The following is a 15173-nucleotide window of genomic DNA, read 5'->3' as shown; positions in this document are numbered from 1 at the left end:
AACATTTGCTCAGGTCTCTACTAGTCATGCCATTACCTGTCAATCATAAAAATGCAGTTGTCACCATTTTAACAGCCTCACGTCAGAAAGCAGCAGAGATTAAAGGGAGCACAGCCTCTTACCCACGAACTTCCAGCATTCTGACTGCAGATGAGCATCTGAACCATCACACCCTGCAGCTTCAGACAGCGGTCACAGCACTGGGGCAGGACTCGGGTTTTGTGTGCCAGCCCTGCCTTTGTGCCCAGGACATCGTCCCCGGCATCAGCTGGCACAAAGGCCTCTTGAGGGCTCTTTTCAGCTTCAATCTGCACACACACCTGCACTAATATAATACCGGCAGCCTGACAGAGCGCGTTTGGTGGTAGATGTTGCTGTTTTGACTGACGAAGTATTGAGGAGCTCCCGTTCCCAAACAGTCACCTCTTGCCCCCGAGCGCTTGCAGCTAAACAACAAAACCTTTCAGGTGAAACCTAAGTAGTTATTTCGGTTTCCATTTGTGCCTGAAGAAGGATGATAAATCAATTTGAGGAGGTGAAAAGCAAGTGGAATAAAGAGCAGACAAAATTCTGTAGAATTAGACTGTCATAAGAGCAATCATTTATGGCTTGATTTGGGTTTACTTCTTTGCGAAGCGGGAAAGGAAGGAAAACAGCACGCTATGGTCTTGGAATGTCTTGTTTCTGTGCATGTCTATGAGATTTGTAGCATTAAAGTAGCACTTAAAAAAGAAATCTCAGAAGCACCTTTCCTGAACTAACATCCGTGTGCCCCTGCATCGCGGTGAACTGGAGACGCCTCGACACGAGGCTGCCAGCACGGCCTGAACCCACGCAACGAGACCTGTTTGGGAGAAATCCCCTCCTTAAACCCAGCTTAAACTGAACTCACACTTTCAATGCAAAAATAGTCCAATAAAATAAAACACTGTTTCAAATGCACCCTTTCCAGGTCCCCTTTTCAACCTGTTAAAGGGAGTTTGCTGTTAGAGGAGGACACGCGTGCGGATATCACAGCATGTGTTTTCTGGCCAGTCTCAGCGGTGTCACAGGGAAAGTCTGCATGTCCACAAACTGTTGCCATGTTTCCAAATCAAAACTTCTGTGGTTCTGCCCCCACCTCCAATTTATTAGTCTCTTTTGTGAATCTCTGCTTCCCAAACCATAGGAACACGCTGTCTGTAATATGCCTACCATACTTAAGGGTATTATAAACCGGTTCATGGAGCAACATTAGAGCAAAATCATCTCTGCACATTTAATTCTTAGCAGTGTCAGCAAAAACATTTCACTGCCTATTATACTTGCAGCATAAAGCATTTAAGAGCAATTTCTTTTAGACACAAACCTGAAATCGTATGCCCTGGAGTTCCCACAGAGCAATACCTCAACTAATAATATACAGGTCAAGGGCCTAGAAAAGTGCTCATTAAATTTACTCTGCAGTTTCATAAAGCCTCTATTGATACAACAGTGAAGGCACTTTAATTGCCTCCAGACTTAGGAACACTGATAACTAGCAGCCTTAATTGTGCAGCCCAGAACAAAGTCACAATTGAAAAGACCCAACTGTGGCACTGCATGACATTCCTTTGGAATAAAAACCTCCTTCATTAGTTTCCACTACCAGCCTGCAGTGCTCTCTTGATTTTCTTTTTCTTTCTCCACATTTAAAGATCAAATCCATCCACTATTGTTTAACTCGAAGGTGCAAAATCCTTCAGCCTTTCAAACAACCATGGGAAGAAATCCAGGATACCTAGATGGAGTAAAGCTGCACCAGTACCCACCTACTTTTGTCCAACGAAAAGCTGAGTTTAAGAGACTGAGCTCTGCTTTTGGCCTAACTTCAGTGTCTCTGCAGCCTTGCGAATGGAAATGTGAGAGCAGAGGGACTATTTCTTTCCAGAATGGTAGGCCTGTTCCCCACATGTCACCTCATGGATAATCCCAAGCCATTTATTAATGGTTGCCATCATAACTGCTTCATTATAAGATAAGCAGCTCTCTAATCTGCCTGTGCAAGACCTTCTCCCACCCCCAGCTGCTGTCAGGTGCAACGAGCCACTGCAGGGTGGGGGGCAACGGGCACAGACTGAAACACAGGAGGTTCCACCTGAGTATGAGGAGAAATGTCTTTGCTGGGAGGTGCCAGAGCCTGGCCCAGGCTGCCCAGAGTGTGGAGGCTCCTTCTCTGAGCCATTCAAACCCGCCTGGACCCACCTGTGTGATCTGCTTGGTGACCCTGCGTGAGCAGGGCTGGGATGGGGATCGACAGAGGTCCCTTCAACCCAACCATTCTTCAATACTGTGATCCACTCACTTCCACACATAGAGTTTCAAGAAGCCCCTTTCCCACAGCTGAGGGCTGGCTTGGCACAGCTCCTCGCCAGCAGCTCTCCTCTGGTTTCCAAAATCTGAAATGCCACCCAGGACTGTGGAAGGGGCACCTGCCCGGCAGTGTGCTGAACCACCCTGAGATCTTCCCAGCCAAGAGCATTTTTGGAGCACCAGCACCTCGGGTAAAGAGGGGCTGGTATCTGCTGGCACTGGATAGGACCCTGGCTCACAAGGGCAGGCCCAGTTTAGGTCCTGCGGTCACTTCCCTCAATTGCCCTGACGCAACATGTCCCTTTTTTAGCTGAAAGGTGCTCATTTCTCCAGCATAACTCCCCAGCTCTCCTCCCACAGGAACAGCCTGTGACCTGGGAAGACACCGCTTAGGAACTGGATATACATAGCAAATAAAAAATGAGCTTCAATCAGTGCTAGTCCAATGCAAGTCTAATATCCTGCCACAGAAACGTTCTCCCAGCCCACGTGTGGGTACCTCCATCGTCCCACCCTCTTGCAAAGAAGCATTATATCTTCCTCATTACGTGATACAGGGAGTACAGCAATGTCACCTGCTGATGCTCCTTCCTCTTCCAGTCCAGAAGACCCGTTTTACAGTGTCACTGCAGCCCTGCACTTTTCACCCTCTTTCCAGTTCTGAGCGTTACTAGTGCAAGAGGTCATTAGTGGTTTTCCCTCTTCTGGGACCATTTTAGAAAACGAACAAAGACTTATTTTAATTCCCATCCTGGCTTCTCTCCAAGATGCTCTCTTTTTGCACTGAAGAACTTGGCAGCAGCCCTTCTGTCAGCAGAGCAGGACAGACATCCTGCCCCTAAACGCTGCCTTGGAAATTATCTCCTCTATTGCACGTTTGCTCTCCTGACAATGCTGGGTGTGCAACCTGCTCTGTGTACGTGCATGTGGATGCATTCAGAATGCAGCATTTAATACTTTCTCCCTCTTTTAGTTCTTTAAACTCCCAACACGCGAACAGGAGCAAATCCCCTTTTAAGAGCTTCCCAACTCCATCAGCCATCACTTGCGAATTCTTCCTCAAGCAGCCGGGCAACCCCTGTAGCACACGCTCCCCAGACATTTACAGGTGCAAATGAATGCAATGCACACTCTGTTCATACCACTAAAGTATTAGGGGCTGCTTTTCATATGAAAGTGGTGGCATGCTGAGCTGTGGAAGAACAAACAGGATTTTTGAGGGTTTTTTGAAGTCTTAGCACTAGTGGAAGCTGAGGATGCTCAGTTCCCATTGCACTTGGGGTCCTATTGCAAGATGGGGTTTTATGTTTAGCAGAGAATAAACTATAGTTCTTGGTGCCTTCAGGTATCAAAGCTCCACTGACATCAGCAGTAGAATGAAACTACTTTTTAAAGTCTGATCATTAATTATCTGCCACCCAATTAAGATATTCTGTCAGATAAAAGGTAGAAAGTGCGCAACCACACGATAGCACCTGCAGCAATGTAAGTTGTCAACTTCCAGACTGGCACTGGAGGCTACACTGATCTTTATTTTCTGCCTTAATGACTCTTTAATAAATGCAGGCACGATAAGAAGAGCTCTAGTATTAAAAACTAAAAGAGAAGAAACCGACCATGGCAACAAGAATTCAGTCTTTCATGCTGAGTGAAAATATAGTGTCCAGGTACTGTAAAGCCACACTTAAATGCGTCCAATTTTTCCAAAGCCATTACTGTAATCACTGACAGCTTTATTTGGTTACTCGGTACTTTTGGCCACTACGAGACCTCTGCGATGGAGAACAAGGGCACTGCATTTACCTGCAGAGCCACCAGCACACCCTGGGAGACCCTTTCCGAGAGCGCTTGGCTGACAGCAAGAGCAGCATCACGCCGGCAGCAAATGGCCTTGCTGCAAGGAGTCAGGCAGCAGGGATTCCAGGGCAGGATGTGTCTTTGTCCCTGGTGGTTACACAGCACCGCGAGCAAGTCAGATCTATAATGGTGATTGCAAGTACAGAGGCCACGGAGGCAAAAACATCAGCAGAAGGTGGTGGTGGGGGGGGTGCTGGCCCCCAGAAGGGGCCTCTAATTTGAGTCAAGCAGCAAAGACAGATAGTGGCAAGTTCTGATAACTAAACGTTATGAGGAGTGGTCAAAGTCACTTGGTTTGTTCAGCTTGGAGAAGAGGAAACTAAGGGGAGAGCTCATCGTGGTTACAGCTTCCTCAGCAGGGGAGCAGGAGGAGCAGGCACTGAACTCTTCTCTTTAGTGACCAGTGACAGAACCTCAGGGAATGGCAGAAGATGTGTCGGGGAGGGTCAGGTTGGACATCAGGAAAAGGTTCTTCAGCCAGAGGTGCTGGACACTGGAACAGGCTCCCCAGGGAGGTGTCACGGCCCCAAGAAGAGACTGGACAACTGGACAACGTCCTCAGACACATGGTGTGAACTGTGGGTTTGTCCTGTACAGGGACAGGAGTTGGACTTGATGATCAATGTGGGTCCCTTCCAACTCAGGACATTCTGATTCTATGATTTATAACCAAAATAGCTCTTTGAGACTCAGAACTGGAGGAGCCAGTTGCTACGCAGGTGCCCACGATCCATCCGCAAGCCTCCTGCTTTTCTCAAGGGCAGTCTCCTCCTGGTGGTTCAGTTCAAGGAGTCACAACTGATTCAAAAGGCTGGAGAAAGGGTTTTAAATCCACATTGGATTCTGTAGAGAAGACACTACCTTCTCCAAAAGAACACCGGGGAACAAGCCCAGCTTCCCTCTGGGCCAGGGTGATGCCACAGACATCCCCTTAGAAGCAATGCCTTGCCTCTATCGTGTGCCGGCCTTTGCTTCTAGGGCTGCCACTTAGCATCTTCTGCCAGCAGCAGAGGTCACTGGGATGTCCTGCATGGTTTTGCTCTCTTTTGCTCAGGTAATGCAATAACAACGCAATCTCTTTGCCCACTGTATGGAAGAGGGGATTTGCTTCCTCATAGGGAACTTGCAAATGGAAGAAAAACATTATTTAAAAGGTACAGATATCAAAAAACCAAATAAATGAGTAACTCTGCAACACAAACAAGCCAGGAGAAAAATTCAGCAAACACTTAGAGCCAGCTGAGCTTTGTCATACTGGAGATGCTGGCATCTCATCCCCCGGCTAAGCACATAAACAGCACACTGTCTCCAGACCTAAAGAACACTCATTCCAGCCATTCCCCTGTTCTCTTGGGGTAGCTGCCAACGGTCACACAGCCCAGGCCAAGTAACACCCTAAATTACGCTCAGGAGAGCCCTGTCTTAGTTTAACTGGGTAATACTGAGTTAGTGGGGAGCAGGATTAAACTTCTGTCCGCAGTCCCCGATTCACACGGTGTTACCCTCTTGCTTCTGCAATGAGCCCATCCACTGGTAGCAGCTTTACCAGAAGCCAGCCAGAAATCCTCAGTCTGGGGTGTGCAGTCAGCAGGACCTTTCAATGAGATATAGCACTGGCCATCCAGAGAGCGGGCAAAAGCAAGCTGGATATTTACTCACAGTATCATTCTGCCCTAAGCTAGAGGGTTTCATCTGCATTCCATAATTCAATAAAACAAATGCTTTGCCCAACCACAACAGCTTCTGTGTCTGGCCCATTTTTGACGGAGAAATGGAAATCGCTGCATTCCTTCAACAAGCAAAAGCGCTTTTTGTGCGCAGAGCTCTGTACTGACACATGGGCCTGGGTGCCCAGGGCTGTGGGGGGAGCAGGACACAGACCCCAGTTCCTTCCCCCCTGCACCAGCTGGGGATCTGTGGGATCTGCAGCCCCCAACCACCTGTGGGGATGCGATTAACTGGCGTAAGACTGCTTTATAACCTCAAAGCAGGGGGTGCAATACCCTGGCTTCTTTCCAGCGTGCCTTTATTTTCCACCCTGACAGACAGACACATGCTCCGACACTTTATCATCGTGACAGCACCTGGCGCTGTGCAGCCAGGGCTGCCATTAGACTTCAGAGCCGCCAGCATCAGCAGCAAAGCCAAGATGGAAAAAAGCACAACAAAAGCTCTGTTCCTGAGGAACTAACATGAGGGTGAGTGAGGGACTCGCGTTCACCACCAGGCTCTTCTCGGTGACAACCAATGATAGGACAAGGGGTAATGGGTACAAACTGGAACGCAAAAGGTTCCACTTAAATATCAGAAGAAACTTCTCGGTGAGGGTGGCAGAGCCTGGCCCAGGCTGCCCAGGGGGGTTGTGGAGTCTCCTTCTGTGCAGACATTCCAACCCGCCTGGACACCTTCCTGTGTAACCTCATCTGGGTGTTCCTGCTCCATGGGGGGATTCCACTGGATGAGCTTGACAGGTCCCTTCAACCCCTGACATTCTGGGATTTTGTGATTCTGTGAATCCAATGGACCCCAAGCAGTTTAATTTCTGACAGTCCCTGCACTTTTTATTTGGGCTGCAGACTCTGAAACCTGCCCCAGATCAGGAAGGAGAACACCACAAGTCCCTCAAAGCACAACAGATCACGTGCGCTTCAGAGCTGGATTCCAAAGTGCTCAGACTTGCAAGTGTAGGTAGATGCTCTGAGGCTGTTTTAGCTCCTTCAAACAAAACAAAAAACCCCAAACCCCGACCAGTGTTCAAACACTCAGGTCTAATTTGGAACAGACAGGTTTGACAAGTGGTATCACTTCATGCTGGAAAGTGAGATGTATTTACGTGTCTCTCAGACTAAGGAGGAGATGAAATCAGTCATTATGTACATTTTCATTCCTAACCTTCAGTAATTTTGTCCCCCTCGAAATGCTATAGCAGATTTTATACCTCAAGGGGAAAAAAAGCAAATAATCCCTTCAATTTGGCCATATGGGCTCAAGCAAAAGCTGTGTGTTCCCAGAGGAAGTCAGTTTATAGCAGGGAGGTATGTGCATTATTGCATCCAGAGACAGAACAGTGACGTTTCCTAGAGGGGACAAGCGCACACACCACTTTCTGCCACGCGTTCAGTGTTTGAATATGAAGGCAGCACAGCCTGCGAAAAGCACTTTGAATTGGCAACCTCACAAAAATGACGGCGCTGGGCAGGGCAAAATAATCCCAATATCCCGTTTGCAGCAGCTGGCACTTGGTGTCAGAGGACAGGGCGTGAGCACAGCAGAACTCAGCACCCTGCCCGCCCGCTCTGGCTATCGCAGGACTCAGACCTTACGAGTTCCAGCCCTGATGCTTCTAGAAAACACACAAGGTTTCGATCCGTTGTTTCTTTCCAAAAAGCGACCTGTCTGCCCAAGATGAAAAGTGGCTTCTTTCTTTTAGAGTTTCCACAGCTCAATAAAACAGACTTCTTCTTCTTCTTCTTATTATTATTATTATTATTATTATTATTATTATTATTATTATTATTGTCTTGTTCCTAGGAGTCTTTAGATATTAAAGAAAGTTCAGGACCTATGCTAGCATAAAACAGCTTTACTCTATTAACCTATAAGAAACTGGCCCAGTTTCCCTAGCATGAAAACCTACAGTAAAGGTTTTGCAAGCTAAGATGATAAAAAAAGCTTATTAGACAGTTGAACATATAGGCTCCATCTGTCCTGATCTGCAAATGCCCACATTCATGACTTAGGAGTGAAAATCTGGCTGACTTTTCCGATTGCTCATTTTTGGTGTTCATTTGCTGGGAATGGAGCTGTCTGCTTCAGCTGTGCTCTTATTGCATTTTCTTCCTTGGAATAGTCCTTGAAAACAGGTAGGATAGGTATTGTTACCATCACTTCCTTGTACAGCTTTCTGACTGTCCCACTTGAGCTGCACGCCTTCAAAGAGACCTCATTTTCATTGTAAGTCAATTAAACAAGTCATTTAGTGCACACTTTATACAAAGATACTTCCAGTGCTGGAGCCCTTGCAACCTTACAGAGGGGATTGTAGTGTCAGGAAAACGGTTTTGTCTTTAAAAAGAACTGGAAAAATATAAACACTAGTACAAAGACAAAACGCCTGTTTAGCCAGAGGAAATTTCCTCAATTAGCAAAGCCTGCAATATAATTTTCAAAGCAACCACTGAATGTCGCTGCACGTGGGTTTGGGTGTAGGATCCAGAGCTGAATTCTGGCTGCTCAGCTGCAATCAGATCCAGTTGCCCAGTCTGGAGCCATCAGAGTAGTAGCTGCTGCTGTGAAGCACCAGTATTTTAGAAAGTTTCCTGACAGCTATCAAAACAATAGAAAATGAACAGGTATTTCATCTCCTATAGCCTAGAAATAATAATTCTGTCTGGAAGAAAGCATATTGGGAAGGAATAAGAATTCTTTCCCAGGTCTTGCCTCGTATGAACAAAACACAGGAAAAAACTATTCCTGTAATTTGCTGACAACATACAAATACATTTTTGCCAGTGAGCAAAGAGAACTTGAACCAAAAAAACAATAAAATAAATTCCCTTATTTTAAGGCATAAGGAAGCCTTTGTAAGTTTTCGAATCTAACCCCTCATGTAAGCGCTGGAAACTGTCTCTCCATACAACCTTGTCCTTGTTGAACAAGTATCAAGACCGAGTGACACGAAAGACTCTTCTTGTGCATCAGCCTTCCTGGACCACAGAAGACTGCTGGTAATCCAATGTTGTACAGATCAGGCTTTCACTTACCGTGTACCTTTAACCAACAGGGAGAAAAGCCGCCCATGGACAGATTTTCAAGAGTTTCTGGTGAGACCTCTCTGGCTTCCCCAAAACAGTGTGAGTCAGTACAGGGGAAAAGGAAAGCAGTGCCTCAACCATTCCCTGTAGAGAAGATGGATCTTCTCACAGATGAATAAATCTGAATATGCTGAAGCATGAAGGACTTGCTCAGAACTCAAAGCGAGTTCTTCCACATGTCAGGAGGATGGAGCCAGGTTCTTCTCGGTGACAACCACTGATAGGACAAGGGGTAATGGGTACAAACTGGAACACAAAAGGTTCCACTTCAATATGAGAAGAAACTTGTTCCCGGTGAGGGTGGCAGAGCCTGGCCCAGGCTGCCCAGGGGGGTTGTGGAGTCTCCTTCTGTGCAGACATTCCAACCCGCCTGGACACCTTCCTGTGTAACCTCATCTGGGTGTTCCTGCTCCATGGGGGGATTGCACTGGATGAGCTTTCCAGGTCCCTTCCAATCCCTAACATTCTGTGATCCTTTAGCACAAGCCATTTCATGCTCTATTCCCAACAACCATGACTTAGCAGAAGCAGCATCTTCACCAATACCTTGAAATATAAATGGTTTCATTGCTCTTTGCCTGATTCCACCAGCAGTTCTCTCCTGGCAGTGAAGGGTGCCAGCTCTAAGCCAGCTGCTTCAGTGGAGAATCTCACATTTGTTTTTGGCAACCATACTGGTTTCCAGCCAAAGGGTGTGAGCACAACTGCCATATGCTTTCACAATCAGCAGCACCATTGCTGTAGAGGAAACCGAGTCGCTAACGAAGCCAGCAGACCTGCTTCTTGGTCAGCGTGCAATGGTCAAGCGGGCATAGACACCACCAGACCACTGGCTGTTAGTCCTGGTCTGATCTGCATCCTACAGCGGATACGGGGTCTGCCACATTATGGCACATGTGATGCACAAAATGTCTTATTACCACACTCACAAGCTCACCTCTGAAAGAGGGAGACAGGTCCTTCACACACCAGGCTTACTCAACTCGGAAGCCATAATACTGGTGTAACAACCATCTGTTGTTAAGTAATTTTAGGCACATGAATCCAAACTTACACAGTGTGTGCTGGAGATGATGACGGAGCTGGAGATGAAACTCAGACCATCGTTCATACTGACTTGGAGAGCTGCTTCCCTGCAAAAAAACCACAAGAACCAAGTCAGGCCAGCTAGTCCAGTTCTCTGCTCAATAATATCCTCTGGCTCCTGATGCACAGAAAAGCCTTTTGTACAGGTTAATTCACCTGCTACTGCTCTTTCCCCCATGCTCTTCAAGTGCCAATTAACCCAACAAGCACAAGAGATAACGCCAGAATTAGATGTGTGCAACAACAGAATATAGTGAGACAACATAGACTCATTTTCCCTCAGGCAAAGTAAAAATTTGAGTACGTAGAATAAAACATACATGCCAACTTCTCGTAGCACAGGTGCTGGGCAGAGTAAGTAGGTATCTTCCACTACAAAAGGCTTCTCATCTGGAAAAAAGAAATACCGGGCTTTATTGCTTGATCAGAAACAGATGCCCTAAAGACCAAACTGAGAGTTTTTCCTTGCTCTCGATACATAAACAAGGTTGTGAGGGATAAAACTGAAAATACAAAGCTTTTTGAAGGGTCTGAGTAAATGATCACAGCCACTCTACACAGGAGACCAAATGGAGTTGCGACAGATCACAGACAAGTGGAAATTCCTGGGTTAAGAAACTCATTTGTTATGGAATATATGATACATGATATCTTCCAACCTAAGTTCACTATGGTTTTAAAAGCAGAGTGAGAAATGTTACCAAGAGGCAACTGCCTGGGGAACAGGAACATCAGGTAATTGTAATCTGCTGTACACTTAAATCAGAGTTTTACAGCAGCTCTCTAGTGACCAGAGAGATGGAGATCCCCAGGAACCTCCAAGCCCCTTTGCCAGCTGGGCAGAGGTCAGGCGGGCTGGCAGAGAACCGGGCAGACAGGCTGGGTGGTTTTTGGTTTTCAGGACTGGAAACTCCACATTCCCGCAAAGGGGTTGATTCTGCTGAATCAGCATTTTCCAGAAACACGTCACTGCATCAGAAAGCTTTCTACCAGCTCTACTTAGAACCATCTCTAGGCCCTTCTGTGGAGATGCTTATAAACCTGAACTGAGAGCTGTTAGCCAATATTACCAGCTTTATAACATTTTCCAGGGTTTTTTTGTTGTGTGTGTTTGTTTCTTAAGCGTCTCTACTGACAGATTTCTTACAATTTTCCTCTCAGACCTGCAGGTTTCAAATCTCATCCTCAATCCAGATCCTGAATCTTATCTCTACATACTGCAGGGTGCAAGAGCCCTTTGTTCTACAGGGCCATGTGAAACAGGAATACAATCCATCACCACCTTGCTTTGCTATTTGAAATACAGACAGCAAACCGCAGGTCTCTGACCATCTAAAGTCTCTTCACAGCTGCAGAGTGCACTTAATCAATTCCCATGGTACACATATGTGCTGGTTTGACTGAAAAATGAGTTAATTTTGTGCATGCAGTTAGAAACCTTTCCTTTGCATAGCGAGCACAGTCGTTTGAATTTAGTTTGAGAACAAGAGGTAACACCCCGGGACAGTTAATGTTTCTAATTGCTCTGGTCTGAGAGCCAAGGATGTTCTGAGCTCTGCCCACAGGTGTGAGGCATTGAGGAAGGGGGATAGATAAGGCAGAGTTTGACTGACACCCAGACCGAGCAATGGGAGTGTTCCAGCCCATTAGCACATGCTAATTATTTAAGGAGAGTCGGGATCTTCTGGTTTTTTCCTTGCTTTATTTGCTCTCTTTGCTCGAGCCAGGGGAGTTCTGTTCGGGACTTTCATTAGTTCATCCTTTTGCCGTCCTGCCATTTGCAGAGGCCTCTTGGCTTTCGTGCCTCTTCTTCCTCTCCAGCATCGGTTTGTGAGACAAGGGCTCTGCTTCCTGGGATGGGCTGGTTGGTGTGGACAGAGTTCATTCAGAGTTCTAGCAGCTTCTCATAGAAGTGACCCCTGGAGCTCCCCCCACGACCAAACCCAATTCGGTGTTCAGCGCATCACTGACAACAACAGGGAAGGGAAAGGAGCAAGGATAAAAGTTTAACCAAATTGTTTAGCAACCTGACAAAGAGCTGAGCTATTCTGTCTGGTCTTTTGTTTTTGAGGAAAGTTGTGCAAGTTACGATTCCATTTAAGGTGCCAGTGGAAAGAGGAAAAAACATGAAGAGACAGTAACCAAATAATGTGGCAGCCTTCTCTAAAGCCATTTGTGCATCAGCTGTGGGCCTTGTTCGTTCTTCACTTGGCTGCTGAGAGAAACCTGTTCACATAGATGGTGTCTAATAACGATGAGGGCAAGAGCACTAGTGCACGATTGATCCTGGGCCCGTTCCCAGCGCTCAGCTCAGCTGGGTTGTCTCTGAAGCAGCGTCATGCAGCACGTTTTACTGCAGGCACAAGAGATACAGACTGCAAGAGCTGGTCCCATCACGCAGAAGCAGGACTCACCAAGTCGAGCATTCTTCCCCACACATCCCTACAGGAGGGGCTGCCACCAAATACTGCTCTAGTAATTCCTATCACACATTTTGATCCCTATTTCATACCCATGTATTTCTTTCCTTTGGCAGCAATATAAAAGATTATTTCCTCAGGGGGGTTAGCAAATGTTTATTTTTTACACTCGGTTAAAAAAATTATATTGTAGTGAAATTTGTAGCCTTCACTGACGTTTTCCTTATGTTTCCAGCAGATTCCACGCCTACATATAGACACTTGAATTTTGGGGTTATGCACAGCAGTTATTTTGTTAAGGACTATTTGACACAAGCAGGCAGCTGCATGTGAGACATTTTATACAGCCATATGGTTTTCACGCTCAGGTTTTGCTTCCACATGGTGGTTCACCTGCTGAGAGCAGCCTGCACGGTTCTGCCATCCCCCTGGACCCTGCTCCTGCTCTTTGCCTGGAAAGCACCGGATTATCGCTGTTTTTCCACAGCCTCAGTGCAAGAACACATACAAACGTCTCCACTGCGCTGATCATTAGGAGCAGATGCTTTTAGCACAGAGTATTCCTCCGCTATCCCCACGCTACCCAGATTATGTCCTCATTAAGAGGCAGACAGACAACAGGCATTTAAAGTATGCAATGCAGGGATACAGCGCGCATCCCTCACTTCCCATCGCCTGCAGCACAGGCACTGGATTTATTATGAGCTTTCATCATACACAGGCGTCAGTTTTGCAGTGGAGTTACCCAATCAAACCAGTGGCATTGCCCACTCTGCACAGCAAGGCAGATACACAGCGGTGGTGAATCTGGCCCTATGGTCCTGTTCTCACCCTGATTATTGAAGATATCATTACCTCCCATAAATTCATGACACGTGCCAAGAGAATGAAGACCAACGGCTTGTTTTCTCCTTTGCTAACACTGGTAGCAAAAGCCAAAGAATTCTCCACTAAAACAAAAGCTGGCTTGATTTTGCAAGGCATTTTTACTTAGATCTCATTAGCTTTTTGTGTCTCTTTCTCTCCCTTCCTCCTCCCAACTTGCAGTCAAGTCTATGCCTCTCTAGAAGCTTTATCAGACCCGGCGTCCCAGGAGGGGACTGATGGCTGGCCAGGCTGCCTACAGGGAGAGATTATTTTGTTTGGAGAATGTTTGTGTTTCACCACAAAAATGAGTGACTATTTTCCTTTGCTCTAAACAAAAGAAGATCCATTTAGTTTGCATAATTCTGGCCATCTGACTTCTTCCTGGAAAACTTACATAGGGAAACCAAACAAAACAACACTTCTCATCCGCTATCGCATCTGTATCTGCAGGATGCGTGCGGAAGGACATCGCTTTGCTCCTCTGCTACACAAAAAACTTGCTGTATTCCTGTGCAGTAAGAGATGGGCCTGAATATTCCCTAACTCTACATCTTGTGCCAAAATCTGGATTTTGTGGTTTGGACTCCTCTCAGCTGACAATAGTAGTGGAAGGCAGGGGGTGGAGCGCCAGACTCGATGTCGCTGAATTTGCTGCCCAGGAAGTGATTTCTGTCCTGCGGGCTGGGGAACCATGAAGGAATCGCTTTGCCTCCTTGGTCAGTTTTATAGAAAGGATGCTCAGGCCCCGATTGCATCTCAGACACCAATCAAGGGTAGAGCTTGGACATCTTCAATAAATACTGCAATGCCCCACCAGCAATGGGCACAATCTCCTCCTTACCTGTGCACCTCTAGTCACTGCATCAAGCAAAACGAGGTTCTCGCTGTCTGAAAAACACTGCACACGTGGGCAACCCAAACTAGCCAGGCCTGAGGCATCAGCCATTCAAAGCAGTGTGCAGGAAAGGAGAAGGAGCAAACATCTCTGTTTTCTGTCGATGCCCTTTCAACGAGGCATTTTCTACTGCTCAAATTCCTGTAATTCACTACTGAGCATTCCTACACCTTTTAACAACTATCTGCAGCCTGTAAAATCTATTATTCCCAGCATTAATGAATAGTTTCTTTTGCCATCAGCAGGGTGTAACCTTTTGGCAAGCCAGGACTTGGAGTACCTCCCAACCACAATAATAAAAGCCTCAATATATGAATGATGTTTTAACAAAGAAGAGCAAATCTCAATAAAAGAGAGTTACAAAAGCCCAAAGAAGGCGACTGAGACAGACCATAGTACTTTCTTTTAGCCACATACCCAAGCTAAAATGAACAGTGTTTTCTCTGGTTAATGGTTCATCTAAGAATTAACTGGCATACTGAAAACTGACTGCAAACATCCTTTACGAAAGGATTTAAGAAAGCACGTTTTCAAATTGCAACTGCAATATTACAAGTGCTGATTGCTGGGCTTGCAATATCAGCAATATTTTAGTCCAGAAAAGGTTGTAAAAGCTATTTGCCAAACTTCCCGTATATTGGACTAACAATTTCCTTCTGCTATCTTTGTATTTAGGATTTGCCTTCAATTAGAGCACATCTCAGAAAATGCTCTGACCCAGTCTTCTGTTTCTGCAGGAGAGAAGATTCTGGTCTATAAGACTAGTCCAGCCACACCGGGGGTGTGAAGTCTGGCTGTTGTCACAGAAGACTCCTCAGGAACATCCGTGTTAAGGTGTCTGTTCTCCTCTGAACCTCAGCCCACGTGAGACCAGGGAGCTCTGAGCATTTCCATTGTCCCTTT

At 46.3% G+C, this 15173-nt stretch overlaps 1 protein-coding gene across 2 annotated transcripts in view; it reads right to left on the bottom strand.

Moving 5' to 3' along the window:
• The window catches only part of ANTXR1 (ANTXR cell adhesion molecule 1), a 101393-nt gene that overhangs the window by 50335 nt on the left and 35885 nt on the right, over positions 1–15173 (bottom strand). For both annotated transcript variants that reach the window (XM_065040687.1, XM_005512414.3), the window contains exons 11-12: positions 10409–10478; positions 10057–10135 (exon numbers count right to left, since the gene is read on the bottom strand). In XM_065040687.1, coding sequence (XP_064896759.1) covers positions 10057–10135; positions 10409–10478 — 149 coding nt within the window. The remainder of the gene's footprint in view (positions 1–10056; positions 10136–10408; positions 10479–15173) is intronic.

Source organism: Columba livia, chromosome 25 (genome assembly GCF_036013475.1).
Source record: "Columba livia isolate bColLiv1 breed racing homer chromosome 25, bColLiv1.pat.W.v2, whole genome shotgun sequence".
In the NCBI taxonomy this organism is placed as follows: domain Eukaryota; kingdom Metazoa; phylum Chordata; class Aves; order Columbiformes; family Columbidae; genus Columba; species Columba livia.
This window is presented reverse-complemented; position numbering and strand designations above follow the sequence as displayed.